We start from the raw sequence: 13803 nt of genomic DNA on the forward strand, positions 1-13803 counted from the left end.
TGTGTGTGTGTGTGTTCGTGTGTGTGTGTGTGTGTGTGTGTTCGTGTGTGTGTGTGTGTGTGTGTGTGTGTGTTCGTGTGTGTGTGTGTGGCTGTGTGTGGCTGTGTGCACCTCTGTGTCTGTCTGTGTGTCTGTGTGCACCTCTGTGTCTGTCTGTGTGTCTGTGTGCACCTCTGTGTCTGTCTGTGTGTCTGTGTGCACCTCTGTGTCTGTCTGTGTGTCTGTGTGCACCTCTGTGTCTGTCTGTGTGTCTGTGTGCACCTCTGTGTCTGTCTGTGTGTCTGTGTGCACCTCTGTGTGATAGTTCTTCGCCTCGCATTCTCAACGAACGCAACACCCATCCTTTCGTCCCACCATCATCATCTATCACCAGCGCATCAACACAGGTAGCGGTGCGGGCGGCTTCTGCTTCACGGAGACGCAGGCGTCGTTCTGCGGCAACGGCGCTCTCGAAATCAACGAGGAGTGCGACTGCGGGGTGCGGTGCATCTTGATGCGTGGTGTTGGTGTTGGTGTTGCATGAGACTGTGCTGGTGATGATGGTGGTGGTGGTGTCAGTGCTGCATGTCATGTGTGCTTGCTCGCCTTGGTTTGTCTTGGTTTTGCCTGTGCTGTGCCGTGTGGCATCGTCCGCGTGCATCTCTCTGCACGTGTGTGTGTGTGACCTGGCTGTGCATCAAACGCTCTATCGTCTGCTTCCTCTCACCCCAATACATCAATGTGTCAACGTGTCACCGTCACCATCCTCTCACGTCGCCCTGCAGGCTGCGTGTGCGGAGGACCCGTGCTGCAACGAAAACTGCGAACTCATCAACGGCGCACAATGCAGGTGCGTATGTGTGTGTGTGTGTGTGCATGTGAGCAGAGGTTCCTGTGTGTGTGTGCATGTGGGTGTGTGCATGTGGGTGTGTGCATGTGTGTGTGGGGGTGGGTGCATGTGTGTGTGTGTGTGTACCTGTGCCTGTGCGAGGGGAGCTAACTCTATGACCTATTCGTCTTCGCACCATAGAGATGTTCAGTCGGTGTGCTCACACACACTCGCTGTTCAATGCACTGCCATCACTACCATCACTACCATCACTACCATCACTACCATCATCACGTACACCACACCGATAACTGCGCCACCGCCACCGTGATGGCGACAGCGAGAACTCTGGCCCCTGCTGCAGCAACTGCCAGCTCGTTGGTATTGACATGGGTGTCACTCCAAATCCAGGTATGCGTGACAGCTGTTCAAACATTTCGGTTGCTCGGGGAGATTGGGAGGGAATGTGTGTGTGTGTGTGTGTGTGTGTGTGTGTGTGTGTGTGTGTGTGTGTGTCTGCCTGCGTATTGAAAACCTAACCCCACCAAACACACGCCTCGTTTCTCGCTTTCACCGCTACCACCACGCCCGTCGTCATCATTCATTCATTCATTCATTCACTCATCTTCTTCTTCCTGTTCACCATCTTCACCAGGGGACATTACTTCGGATATTGTGTGTGCGGAGGAGCAAGACTGCTACACCCAACGCTACTGCATCAAGGTCCCATTCTGCATTCGAGACACGTGTGTGTGTGTGTGTGTGTGTGTGTGTGCGTGTGTGTGCGTGTGTGTGCGTTGCTGACGGGAGGCAACCGGTTTGTTTCTTGTTGCTTTGACACAAACACACGAATGCCGTTGAAGTGGCGACAACCACTTCCCCCTCCTCCATCCCTCCTGCTGTCGTCACACGCCACGCTCGCATCAACACACCCCACATATCCCATACCATTTTCACCCACCCCCACCCCACTGCCCACCACACGCATCCAACCCATTGTTCCGTTGTTTGTACCCGAAACCCTCACCCGAAACCCTCACCTCTAACCTCGCCCGCCGCGGCCCCTCCTTGCCGCCCCTTACGCCTGTCCTTGTTCACCCCTGTCCTTGTTCACCCCTGTCCTTGTTCACCCCTGTCCTTGTTCACCCCTGTCCTTGTTCACCCCTGTCCTTGTTCACCCCTGTCCTTGTTCACCCCTGTCCTTGTTCACCCCTGTCCTTGTTCACCCCTGTCCTTGTTCACCCCTGTCCTTGTTCACCCCTGTCCTTGTTCACCCCTGTCCTTGTTCACCCCTGTCCTTGTTCACCCCTGTCCTTGTTCACCCCTGTTCTTGTTGACCACTTCGCCCTCCAAACCCAGGACCCGACACTGCTTGGACAGTGTCCGGAGGTGCATTACCCGTACCACAACGACACAGATCCACCCAACTGCCGCGGGGACGCGAGTGTGTCGCAGTGCGAAGTGATCCTTGACGCCAACAACGACTACACCTTCCACAAACCCCTCGGCACAACCTGCAACGAGGGATCAAACATCTGCGTCCTCGAAGGCTGCGCTGGTGCGATTTGCGTGTGTGTGTGTCCGATTTGTGTGTGTGTGTGTATGTATGAATGTATGTTGTGTATGTGTGCGACTCTGTTGTTGTTGTTGTTGTTGTTTGTTGTTGTTGTTGTTGTTGTTGTTGTTGTTGTTGTTTGTTGTTGTTGTTGTTGTTGTTGTTGTTGTTGTTGTTGTTGTTGTTGTTGTTGTTGTTGTTGTGTACGCTGATAAGCACTGCTATGTTGCGTGTGTGTGTGTCTGCATACTGTTATCATGCACACCTGCTCGCTGTGCCCATCCTCCCACGTTGTCCATGCACCTCAACGCCACCGCCACATGACTTCGGTCTGTCTTGTGTGGTCAATCTTCCGTCTTCAGGGTCTCTCTGCTCGCAGTACCAATCGACAGATGTGGCTGGACAGATGCCCTCTCCAGGATTTAACACTTCCGCTGTGAGTGCACGCCGGTGGAAGCGTGATGGGTGTGCGCGCATGTGTGTGGATGTGTGTGTGTGTGTGCGCATGTGTGTGGATGTGTGTGTGTGTGTGTGTGCGCGTATGTGTGTGGATGTGTGTGTGTGTGTGCGCGCATGTGTGTGGACGTGTGTGTCGTACTTACGTGTGTGTCGTACTTATGTGTTGATTGTGTGTTGTGCATCACCTCCGCTCACATGGTCGTCACCCTTGTCGCCACCCATCCTCCTCCCCCTCCCACTACCACCACTTCAGTATACACCGATTCAGTGCGCGCTGACGGGTGCCAAAGCGTGCCATGTGGCGTGTGAGTTCCAGCAGGGCGTGTGCAACAGCACCATCGACTATGCGACAACTCCACATGGCATGAACATCACCAAGAACGGCGTGCCAAACTCAGAAGTGGTGTGTAATTGTGTATGTGTGTGTTTGTTTGTTTGTGCGTGCGTGCTTGTTTGTGCGTGCGTGCTTGTTTGTGCATGCGTGCTTGTTTGTTTGTTTGTGCCTGTGCTGACCCCCCCCCTCTCGCCACACACACACACATTCACCCCACTCGAGCACTTGCTCACCTCGGTCCAATCCTTAACTCACGTCAACGCACCACCCTTTCATCTCAACGCATCACTTGACACTGCAGGAGCCCGCCCTTCGCGCCAGTGGTCGCTCGTGCAACAACTTCCAAGGTGCGACGGGGCTGTGGTGATGGTGATGATTGTCGTGATGGTGTCGTTGGTGATGATGATGAGGGGATGGGTGAAGATTGTGACTGTTGTGGTGGTCGTGGTGATTCTCTCGTTGAAAAGAGAGCAAAGCCAATGGAAACGCCTTCGCACAGCGTTTGCCATATTCTAACCCCATGTCATACACATGACACACGCACGCACGCACACACACACACACACACACATGACACACGCACAAAACACGCACAAAACACATACACTTACACCCCGACACAAAACACACACAAAACACAATACATGCGTTCCCTTCTCATCGTGCATATTGTCAGGGGTGTGTACGCCGGATGGGACGTGTTTTGAATCGTCGGCTGCCACGCCCCTCGATATCTTCCTCAGTGGCTCCACACTTGATTGGATCATCTCCCACTGGTACGCCCCGCCATTCGTTGCCTGCAAGCACGTAAACATGATGCAATGGAGACCCGGTGCCCTTTATTGTCATGGATGTTGGCACCATCACCTATGTGCTTCCTTCTTGCTGTCATTGTCACCACGTCGGCACGGTCACTGCGTTCACTGAGCGTTTGAATTGTACCCACCGTCACTATAATGATGATGATGATCATCATCACCATCACCATCACCATCACCACCACCACCACCACCACCATCATCATCATCACCATCACCACCACCACCACCACCACCACCACCACCACCATCATCATCATCATCATCATCGTCGTCGTCATCATCATCATCATCATCATCATCATCATCATCATCATCATCATCATCATCATCATCATCATCATCATCATCATCATCATCATCATCATCAACAACATCACTCTGTGGGGACAGGTACATCACATGGGCGGTGCTTGTTGGCATCACGCTTGGCGCCTTCATCATGAGGGCCTACTCGCGCAAGCAGGTGACAGTTCTGTGGTGGTGCTGGTGCTGGCGATGGTGGTGAGGGTGGTGGCGGTTGTGGTGACCGTGTGCCTGTGTGGATTGTGCAACATCGTCCACACGTACGGGTGGAAGCACTCACTCACTTATGCATTCACACACATATGCACACTCACTCACGCACACACACATGCATGCACACATGCACATGCACTGGCTGTGGACAGGGCGGGCGGATTGTAATCAAAGAGAAGGACACAGACGAGCGAAAATCGCTCTGGCAGACGCTCGCCCGCCGCTCAAAACGTGGTGGTCACGTCAAGCGAGACAGGCAGAAGAACAAGGTGTGTGTGTGTGTTTATCGTCGTGCAGTTCTGCAAAATGTATCACCGTGTCGTATGTTTGATTGTTTACCTACTCTCTGTTCTGCACGACAGACACACACGCAAACACCCTCGAACTTCTCAAACCACGCATGCACGTGTGCTTCTTCAGGTTGTGGTTGAGTTGCAGCGTCAGACAGACACGGCGCCAAACGAGGCCCTGTATCGCTTGAAAACGCTCTTCCCGGCAGCACCAGATCATGTCATGCAGACGGTGCGTTTGTGTGTGCGTGTGTGCGTGTGTGTGTGAACGAAGCTGCTCTTTCCACATTCTCTGTTGTTGACGTTGTGCACTGGTGTTGTTGACCTGCACCAGCACGAACCATCCATGTACACCCCTTTTCACTATCAATCACATGCCTCTCCAACCGCAACCCTTTATACAAACACACACACACACACACACACACACAAACACACATATTCAGGTGATCAAGTGCTCGCCGCACGAGGAGGCGGCCGTGTTTCGTCTGCTGCATCTCGGTTACGCCATGCGCAAACTCGACGACTACAAGTTCCTCGCCTTTGCCGGTGAGGGCGTGGCGTGCCCTTGACATTGGCATTGACATTGGCGCATGGGTGCTGATGGCCACGTGTTGATTGGATTGTTTGGGGCGAAGCACTGTTGTTAGTGCTTGCACCGTCCTGACTTGTGCCTCCAACACACACGCGCACACACACATACACACTGATGCACACGCACACATGCACGCACGAGCAGGCAAGAAGTTCCGACAGGACATGCGACGACACCGACTGCAGCAAATTCAAGCACAGGAATCAACACCTCACCAACAAGGTGGGAATCACGTGCTCATCTCACTCCCTCGTTTTGACATTTCTTGTGTGTGTGTGTGTGTGTGTGTGTGTGTGTGTGTGTGTGTGTGTGTGTGTGTGTGTGTGTGTGTGTGTGTGTGTTTGGTTGTTTCGTGGGGTTGTTTTTATTTTTTCTGGTTGACTGTTCAGAGCACTCCATCACTCTTTGCCAAACCCCGCACTTCATCAAACCCTCATGATTTGCCCACCACATCCTCATCATCATCCACGTTTGCAACTGTTGCGCGCAGTGCAAAAGCCACGGCGTGTTGTTGGCTTTGCACCAAACAACAACCAGCAAGGGCGCGCGTTGCAAGCGCGGCAGGGCCAGCGTGTTGTTGGCGTGAACACGCCCAAGCAGCAGCAACAACGTCAACCGCAGCAACAACAACAACAGCGGAGAGCGAGAGGCAAGCGATAAGAGCAAGACTGCTGCTTCATCAACCGTTTGCCACCTTGTCGTTCGATGACCTGTGTGTGTGTGTGTGTGTGTGTGTGTGTGTGTGTGTGTGTGTGTGTGTGTGTGTGACCGCGACCGTGACCGTGACTATGACCGTGGTGGCATTCAAACATCCCTTCCTGACTCTGATTGTGCGAGTGTGTGTCGTGTGTGCATGTATGCGAGCAATTAAAACAACACCGATCCAGTAAGTTTATTCCACACAATTGAGTCAGTCCACCTCGACTCTTTGCAGCAGCACCTCCACCACCACAATCGCCACCGCCACGCAATGCTTCACTTGTTCGCTCGCATCCGCTCAGTGAAGACTCTTCAAGCGTTTATTGCATCGAGCAAGCATATCCTCCTCGAAACAACTGTCGAGGATTGAAACAAGCCATCAATACCAACAGGCACATGCAGATGCAACAAACAGTCGCGCGTCCACTGCACACACGTACACACACGCGTGCGCGACGTGTTCACACCACACATGGACATCACGCAAAACACACCACAAACAGGCACAAAGCAACGCAGATAGATTGATAGTTAGGCAAGTTAAGCAGCCAACAACGACACATGCACGCGCACACGCACACACACGCACACACGCACACACGCACACACGCACACGCACACATACACACACAGGGGCAGCCACTCATTGCAGATGTGTAGTGTGTGGGCTCCGTGTTGGCGAGATTGTAACGGGCGGGAAGCGGGGCTCTGCCCAGCGGAATGGCGACAGCAACAACGATGTCGACGATGACGAACAAGTGGTGGTCGTTGCCATGCGCGAGTGCGTGGATGTGACACCAGCGCCAGCACCAGCACCAACACCAGCACCAGTAGGGTGAGACGGGGCAGTGACTGGTGTGCTGTGGTGTGAAGCATGGGCGTGGCTGTCTGATCCTAGAAGTTGCAGGTCCACTGTCTCCGGTGGTGGCGGCGGCTGGAAGGTGTGGGTGGATTGGCCAAGACTGCTTGCATTCGACGTGGAGATGGGGTGGGTGTGCACCGCGGTCACCGCCACAGAATTTCCCATACCAAACTGGTGGTCCTTGTGCGATGCCATCAGACCGTGCGCCACATCCCACGCGTCGTCGATGGTCGAGACAGCAGGCATGCTGGTGGAGGATGGCATGGCAGGTGCCGGCACAGCGAGCGAGAACGCGCCCGTGCTGAGCTGCGGCTCGGATACCGACCGCTGAGTTGCCGTGCTGCGATGCAGTCGTGGTACTGCCACTGCACCTGTGCTTGAAGCGGCTGTGGGCAAGGGAGCAGGGGCGTGGGCACTTGTTGCTGCTGCTGCTGTTGTTGTTGTTGTTGGTGGTGGTGTTGCTGTCACAGCACCAAGCTTAGTGGACGTGGCGGCGGCGTCAGAGCTGCGAGTGTCACGCGATGAGGATGACGAATGTGTTTGACGTGTGTGACGGCCGCTGCTGCTGCGCTGTGAGCGGGAAGGAGTCGTTGCTCCTTTCACGGGCGTGGTTCGCGTTGAGGATGCACGCGAACTTGCTGGCGTGCTCTTGCGTGTGGAATTGGAACGAGTGCGCCTGCGCTTCCCCTTGCGAGTGCTGTTGCTGCTGCTGTTGCTGCTGTTGCTGCTGTTGCGGCTGCTGCCCGAGCCAGCAGTGGCGCCCACGGCGGCGGCCTGTGTGTGCGCCCGCTTGGAGTGCTCCGTCACTTCCAACACGTGCTGCAAATCAGCCGCCATGGCACCTTTCATCAGGCGATCCGCGAGATCTGTCGGCACACAACAGTTAACATGAATGTTCGTGTGAGTGAGTGCGATGGTGGTGGTGAATGTGGTCGTGGTCGTGGTCGTGAAGGATTGGTGTGAGCGCTTTGGTGGAAAGCGCAACAGGGGGAGCGTGGCAACACGTCACACCAACACGTATAAACACACACAGACACAGCACAAACGTACGCACGCCTTCACACAACTATGCATGTACAGGTGTACACGTGTACACGAGTACACATGTGCGTGTACATTGACACGCTGCCGTCTACACACCGGGAAGGAGGCGGAAGCAGGCGAGAAGACGACACTTTGTGCATTTCTTGTGCACAGACTTGTGAAAGGCGCTTCGCGGGCACTCCCCACTGCACCTGCAGCCCTTGAACTTGGTGGTCTTGGTCAGGGCAAGCAGGTGTGCGGCCACGCCCTGCGGCGATGAAAAGTCGGCAAAGTTGATCCCGCGGCGCAACTCCTGATTGCATTTGGAGACAAGTGGGAACGGACGGAGTGTAGGTTGTGCCAGGTTGATGCAATGTGGGTGTGAGCGTGGTGGACTTGTGTCATCAACATGGCAGCTGCTGCATAATGTGCCACACACACACACACACACGCACACACACACGCGCGCGCACACACACACACAACGACACACACACACACACACACACACACACACACACACACACACACACACACACACACACACACACACACAAACGACAGCACATTCTCACGTCATACACGCACAAGCACATACAACTCACATACAAGCACCCAGTTACAAGCACACACATACACACGCACGCATTGACAAACGCACATTCAATCGCATGGCAAACACGCACAGTAAACAACCATGCACACCACAAACAAAACACCACATGCACCATCTCAACACACCTTGGCCACCATGGTTCGCGCGTGCTTGTACACCATGCCGTAGCATGACTTGCAGTAGTCCTTGTCTTGCTTGGCCTTGTCCTGGCACACCACGCACAGTGCGTTCCTGCGCAGCTTGGCGATGAGCTGCCTCTCCTCCGGCGTCACTTGCATGTCATCGAGCGAGGGACGGGTGCAGCCATCATCATCTACCATGGCAGCATCACCCTCAGCGGAACTGCTTGTGCTGTACTTGCTCCTCTTCTGCCATGGCTGCTCTCCATCATCGTGACACCTGTCACTGCTGCCAGCTACAGTCTGCGCGTTTCGCTTCTGCCTGTGCTGCTTGTGTTGTGACTTTGGGCTGGCGGTGCGACGACCGTGTGCTGCCTTTGCACGCCGCCCTCCCCTACTTGGAGAGCGCCGCGATGATGATGATGATGATGATGATGATGACGGTGATGAGCCAGTGCCCTTGTTCGTGCTGCCTGCTGCTGCGATTGTCTGTGAGCGAGAACCATTGGCGGTGCTGTTTTGCGCATGCGACGCTTCTGCGTCGTGCTGCTGCTGTTGTTGTTGGAACGACATTGGGAGAGGCAGTACACCATCTGCACCGGTGACGTTGTGGTGCTGGTTGCCGCTGCCGCTGTTGCTGCCGTTGCCACCCTCTGGCGGCGTTGCGAGCAGGTCGTCAAACACGCTCGACTGCAGAAAGCTCCAGTCTGCATCCGTAAGCGGTGCCTGATCGAGCAGAGCTGACGGTGCTGGCAGAGGTGAGGCCATGCGCACGGGGCCTGCATGTAGCGTGTGGGCTTGCTCATATGGGTGGTCCATTGCTGCTGCCGTTGTTGCTGTTGTTGCCGCTGCTGCTGCTGCTGCTGGCGCCGATGGTTCGGTGCTGTGTGTGGGGAAATGGGGCTGGTGGGCGTGTGACGCAGTGGTGCTATTATGACCCACCCCATTGTCGGTGTGAGCATGATACATGTGCGCTGTTTCCATGTGCTGCTGCTGATGCTGGTAGTGCTGCTGGTACTGGCGCTGACGGTGGCAAGGGTTCAGGGCAGGCTGTCCCACCGACGCCTGCAAATCTGCAGCGAGGGCTTGAATGGTGTCGGCCGACTTTTGCGAGGTGATGTAGCCCTGGCCTTGCTGCTGATGCTTTGCGTTGTGGTACTGCTGCTGTTGCTGCTGTTGGTACTGACGGTACGCATGTTTGTGGTCGTTAATGCTGTTACTGCTGTTGCTGCTGTTGCTGCTGTTGCTGCTGCTGTGGTGGTGGTGGTTGTGCTGCTGAATATGGTGCTCTCGCCCATGCGATGACTCCAACGTTGTTGCGCCTGTAAAGAGATCCAGGCTTGAGCTGCTCAGGGTGAGGTCATTGGCCTCATCTTCGCCCTCCACGCTTGCCAGCAGCTTGCCCGTAGTTCCTGGCTGCGTGCCCGTCACGGCCGGTGGAAACAAGAACGTGTCATCGGTCTGCATCAGCCACGCGAGATCCTACGTACGTGGCAGTAGTACGTGCGTATGGTGAGCACATGCTTGGGAGCAAGGCGCATGCCATGTGCATGTCGAATGAATTGAAAACGCCAAACGCGCAAAGCACGACACATCAGGCACACACGCATGCACGCACGCACGCACGCACACATACACACACACGACCGCACACACACACGCACACACCTCATCTGAGGAGAGGAAAGCCAGTGGGCTGAGGGCGGTTGGCGCTGCTGAAGTCATTGTCACGCCTCCGGCTGTCGTGGATGTTGTTGGCATGTTGAAGGAGCTCTCGCCAGGGTGTGGTGCTGACATGATGCGAAACAGGGTCGGTGTCGTGGGCACCGAAGGCAGCGGGGTGGGGCAGCTGAGCTTGGGGAGTGCAAAGGAGAGTGGGGCAGAGCCTGTCTGGTTGCCGTCGTCGCCACGCTCACGAATGGGAGCAAACTTGGTGCTGTTGTTGTTGTTGTTGCTGCTGCTGCCTGTGTTGGTGCTGTCGGGGTCTGAGACGACACTTGAGGAGCTGTTGCTGATGGTGCTGAGGTTGCTTGCAGACTCGTGCTCTGGCTCAAACCCTTCCGCAATGGGCGCAAAGGGTGCGGCGAGTGACAGCCTGTGCTTGTGGTTGCTGGTGTGGGTGTCGTGCCTGGTGCTGTTGCCGTGGTGCGTGTGGAACGGAGATGTGGACCGGGAAGCAGACGAAAGGCAGGCGTTGGAAACAACGGAAGCTGGGGACACAGATCGTGAAGTGGTATTGGAGGGTGGGCAGGGAGCGGAAGACGCAATGGATGCTGCGGAGCACGTTCGTTCCAGGTTCCGTGCTGGTGTGGATGCGGCGCAAGTGTCAGTTGTGGATGTGGATGATGGTGACGGGGATCGTGATGATGATGGCGAGGATGACGGGCAGCTGGGCGCAGGGGAAGCTAGTGGCGCTGCGGTTGCTGGTGCTGGTCTGCAGGGGTTCGCGTGTGCCTGCGCCGAGGGCTTGCGGTGAATGCCGATGTCCATGGTGTTGCCCGTTGAACGTGAACCGTTACACTGCCGTTGACTGAGGTTCGGAAGCTCTTGTGGTGGTTGGGAGAGAGGAGGGGGGTCTTGGCGTGGTGGTAACAATGTATATCGCTGCAGAGAGAGGGGAGCAGGAGGAGACAGACAGACAGACAGACAGTGTGTGTGTGTGTATGTATGTGTGTGTGTGCGTGTTTGGGTATCGTGTTGGTGATGATTGGTTGGGAAGGTGAGGAAGCGCATGCGTGAATGCATTGGTGTTGCGGTGAATGCATTTGTGTAGCGGTGGTGTTGGCAAGTGAAAGTGAGTGGGAGGTTCCGAGTTTTAGATGTAGAGTGAGCAGCCAATGCATGTGTGCACGACGGCCGCGCTGCGGGTGGTCAAGCATGTGCATGCGAGGGGGCAGGGGTGGTGTTTCTGTGGGTGGATCAGAAACGGACCTGTGGAATGGAACCCAACTGAGCCAACGGGAGAGAAGGTTGCGAACTGCAGAATAGCAGGAGAGGCGGCCTGTGCCTCGAGGGATCAAGTGTGCGGTGGCTGTCTGCGTGAGGCTGTGGGAGGGAACAGTGGGGAGGGGAAATGCCACACCAGTGGGAAACTGCGAAGCTCAACCACGCGGGTTGCTGGGGTAGCTTGGGGTGGGTTTAAATGAGTTGCGGCACAGTGAAAGGGGCGCGGAGGGAGTATGCTGCTGGGAGTGGAATGCGGTGATATGAGTTGTTGGAGTGGGAAGGGGGCGCCATTTTTGCTGTTGTCTCTTTGTCTGAGTGGCAGGAGGTGGTGGTCACGGGCTTGTTGTGGTCAGCCGTGTGTGTGTATATGTGTGTGTGTATGTGTGTGTATGTGTGTGTACATGTGTGTACATGTGTGTGTGTGTGTGTGTGTGTGTGTGTGTGTGTGTGTGTGTGTGTGTGTGTGTGTGTGTGTGTGTGTTGCTTGCAAGTTTCATTGCGCACAAGCACGACCGTTACCACTAGGCCAGGCGTTTATTATGATGATGACGTCATGGGGAGGAAATTGTTCAAAATCATCAAGGCAGCGCTTTGTCTTCCCGCCACTTTGCAATAACATGGTTGGAAACAGCGATTCTGTACTTGAAGCTCCTGAATTGTTCACAGCAGGCCACGGCAGGAAGACTTGTTCATGGTGGGTGGATGGGGCCGTGTGAGCATGCACAAGGAACGAGGACAAGCACGTTACATGTTCATGTCACACAAAAAGCAAAACAAGCAAAACAAGCACAGTCACATGACACACATACACACACACACACACACACATACACACACACACACACACACACAACACACACACACACACACAACACACGCACGCGCACACACACACAACACACACACGCACGCGCGCACACACACACACACACAACACACCTTCCTTGTCTTGCTACTGCGCGTGCTCGTGAGAGGGCTGGTCGCCCGCGGACTGCTGTTGCTGCTGCTGCTGCTGCTGCTGTGGCATGAACTGTGCCAGGAAGGGCTGCAGCAGCTGCCATGTGCCGTGAGCAATGGCCGGACCCACGACGATGTACGCATCCCGTAGCGCAAGCATAAGACGCATGCTACTGATGTACCAGCCGCTATAGTAGTCGAGAAACAGCGCAGCAAGGCTGAGCGCATGCGCAATCATCTGCAGTGGGGGGTGGGGAGAAGGTAAGAGTATGGGAGGGAGAGGGAGGTGGATGGGGTGGTGTCGTTGACGACGATGAGCAGTCAGAGAAAGCAGGGAAGGTAGGGAATGGAGAGAGGTGCCAGACGCGCGCGCGTGTGTGTGTGAAGGGGGGGGGTACACAGGCACAGGCACAGGCACAGGCACAGACACCGTCATTGACACAGCCACAGATACACAGGCACATGTACACACGCACGCACACGTACACGCACATGTACACACGCACGCACACAGGCACACACACACAGGCACACACGCACACAGCCACAGATACACGCACAAACACACGCGCACCGGAAGCGTTCTGTAGATGTATTGGTAGTTGGTGCGGGAGAGGGTGATACCAGCGAGACCAAGGCAAGCTTGCACAATGGCAGCATCCATGACAGGCCCAAACGCGGCTGCCGTGACACGGAGGGTGTGGGTCAGGATGGTTCCCAGGGACAGGCCGTATGCTTCGAGCCCATAGTGAAAGTAGGCGTTGTGGGGCGCGACGAGCCACGTGAGGAGATACTTCCACGGCATGTGCCTCAGCTGCACACCGTCAACGCCGTACATGAGCGCGGTCACGCGCGGAAGCAGCAGCAGGCCAATCTGCTGCATGCCAAAACCAGGCAGGCAGTCGCTCGATGACACTGCCATTGTTGGGTGGAGGAAGGAGGTGGGCGCGGGGGAGGGGTGGATGTGTGTGCGTGTGTGTGTATGTTTGCGTGTGTGTCAGTGTGTGTGTGTCAGTGTGTCAGTGGGAAGGGGGGGGGGGTTGACGCATGCATCTGCGCACGTCACTCGCAATCACACACACACACACACACACACACACACACACACACACACACACACACACACACACACACACACACACACACACACACACACACACACACACGCACACACACACACACGCGCGCGCGCACACGCACATG

The 13803-nt window shown here is 55.5% G+C and overlaps 3 protein-coding genes across 3 annotated transcripts in view; 1 reads left to right on the forward strand and 2 right to left on the reverse strand.

Moving 5' to 3' along the window:
- PTSG_10317 (uncharacterized protein) overlaps positions 1 to 6112 on the forward strand; it is a 9726-nt gene extending 3614 nt beyond the window's left edge. The window contains exons 8-22 of the mRNA XM_004988311.1: positions 374 to 478; positions 765 to 829; positions 1149 to 1219; positions 1464 to 1531; positions 2168 to 2366; positions 2726 to 2799; positions 3076 to 3225; positions 3458 to 3503; positions 3833 to 3932; positions 4368 to 4440; positions 4646 to 4762; positions 4914 to 5015; positions 5230 to 5332; positions 5523 to 5600; positions 5869 to 6112. Of these exons, the coding sequence (XP_004988368.1) occupies positions 374 to 478; positions 765 to 829; positions 1149 to 1219; positions 1464 to 1531; positions 2168 to 2366; positions 2726 to 2799; positions 3076 to 3225; positions 3458 to 3503; positions 3833 to 3932; positions 4368 to 4440; positions 4646 to 4762; positions 4914 to 5015; positions 5230 to 5332; positions 5523 to 5600; positions 5869 to 6038 (1521 nt within the window). The 3' untranslated portion in view covers positions 6039 to 6112. The remainder of the gene's footprint in view (positions 1 to 373; positions 479 to 764; positions 830 to 1148; positions 1220 to 1463; positions 1532 to 2167; positions 2367 to 2725; positions 2800 to 3075; positions 3226 to 3457; positions 3504 to 3832; positions 3933 to 4367; positions 4441 to 4645; positions 4763 to 4913; positions 5016 to 5229; positions 5333 to 5522; positions 5601 to 5868) is intronic.
- Positions 6113 to 6383: 271 nt separating this feature from the next.
- PTSG_10318 (uncharacterized protein) lies at positions 6384 to 12018 on the reverse strand. Its single transcript, XM_004988312.1, has 5 exons — positions 11629 to 12018; positions 10366 to 11301; positions 8704 to 10179; positions 8080 to 8275; positions 6384 to 7805 (listed from the first exon to the last, which is right to left on the reverse strand). The coding sequence occupies exons 2-5, from the start codon at positions 11185 to 11187 to the stop codon at positions 6721 to 6723; spliced, it is 3579 nt and encodes a 1192-aa protein (XP_004988369.1). The 5' UTR covers positions 11188 to 11301; positions 11629 to 12018; the 3' UTR covers positions 6384 to 6720.
- A 140-nt stretch (positions 12019 to 12158) lies between these two features.
- The window catches only part of PTSG_13023 (uncharacterized protein), a 3479-nt gene continuing 1834 nt past the window's right edge, over positions 12159 to 13803 (reverse strand). Inside the window, exons 4-6 of the mRNA XM_004988313.1 lie at positions 13175 to 13515; positions 12583 to 12838; positions 12159 to 12327 (exon numbers count right to left, since the gene is read on the reverse strand). Of these exons, the coding sequence (XP_004988370.1) occupies positions 12596 to 12838; positions 13175 to 13515 (584 nt within the window). The 3' untranslated portion in view covers positions 12159 to 12327; positions 12583 to 12595. The remainder of the gene's footprint in view (positions 12328 to 12582; positions 12839 to 13174; positions 13516 to 13803) is intronic.

Source organism: Salpingoeca rosetta (assembly GCF_000188695.1).
Source record: "Salpingoeca rosetta unplaced genomic scaffold supercont1.36, whole genome shotgun sequence".
Taxonomy (NCBI): Eukaryota; class Choanoflagellata; order Craspedida; family Salpingoecidae; genus Salpingoeca; species Salpingoeca rosetta.

What these genes read in the sequence shown, in the direction of transcription:
- PTSG_10318 (XM_004988312.1), bottom strand. Translation starts at nt 11,187, where the DNA reads ATGGACATCGGCATTCACCGCAAGCCCTCGGCGCAGGCACACGCGAAC. An exon ending in CGCGAACCATGGTGGCCAAG is followed by an intron (nt 8,276 to 8,703) that starts GTGTGTTGAGAT and finishes AAATGCAATCAG; the next exon opens with GAGTTGCGCCGCGGGATCAA. An exon ending in CTGCTTCCGCCTCCTTCCCG is followed by an intron (nt 7,806 to 8,079) that starts GTGTGTAGACGG and finishes GTGTGCCGACAG; the next exon opens with ATCTCGCGGATCGCCTGATG.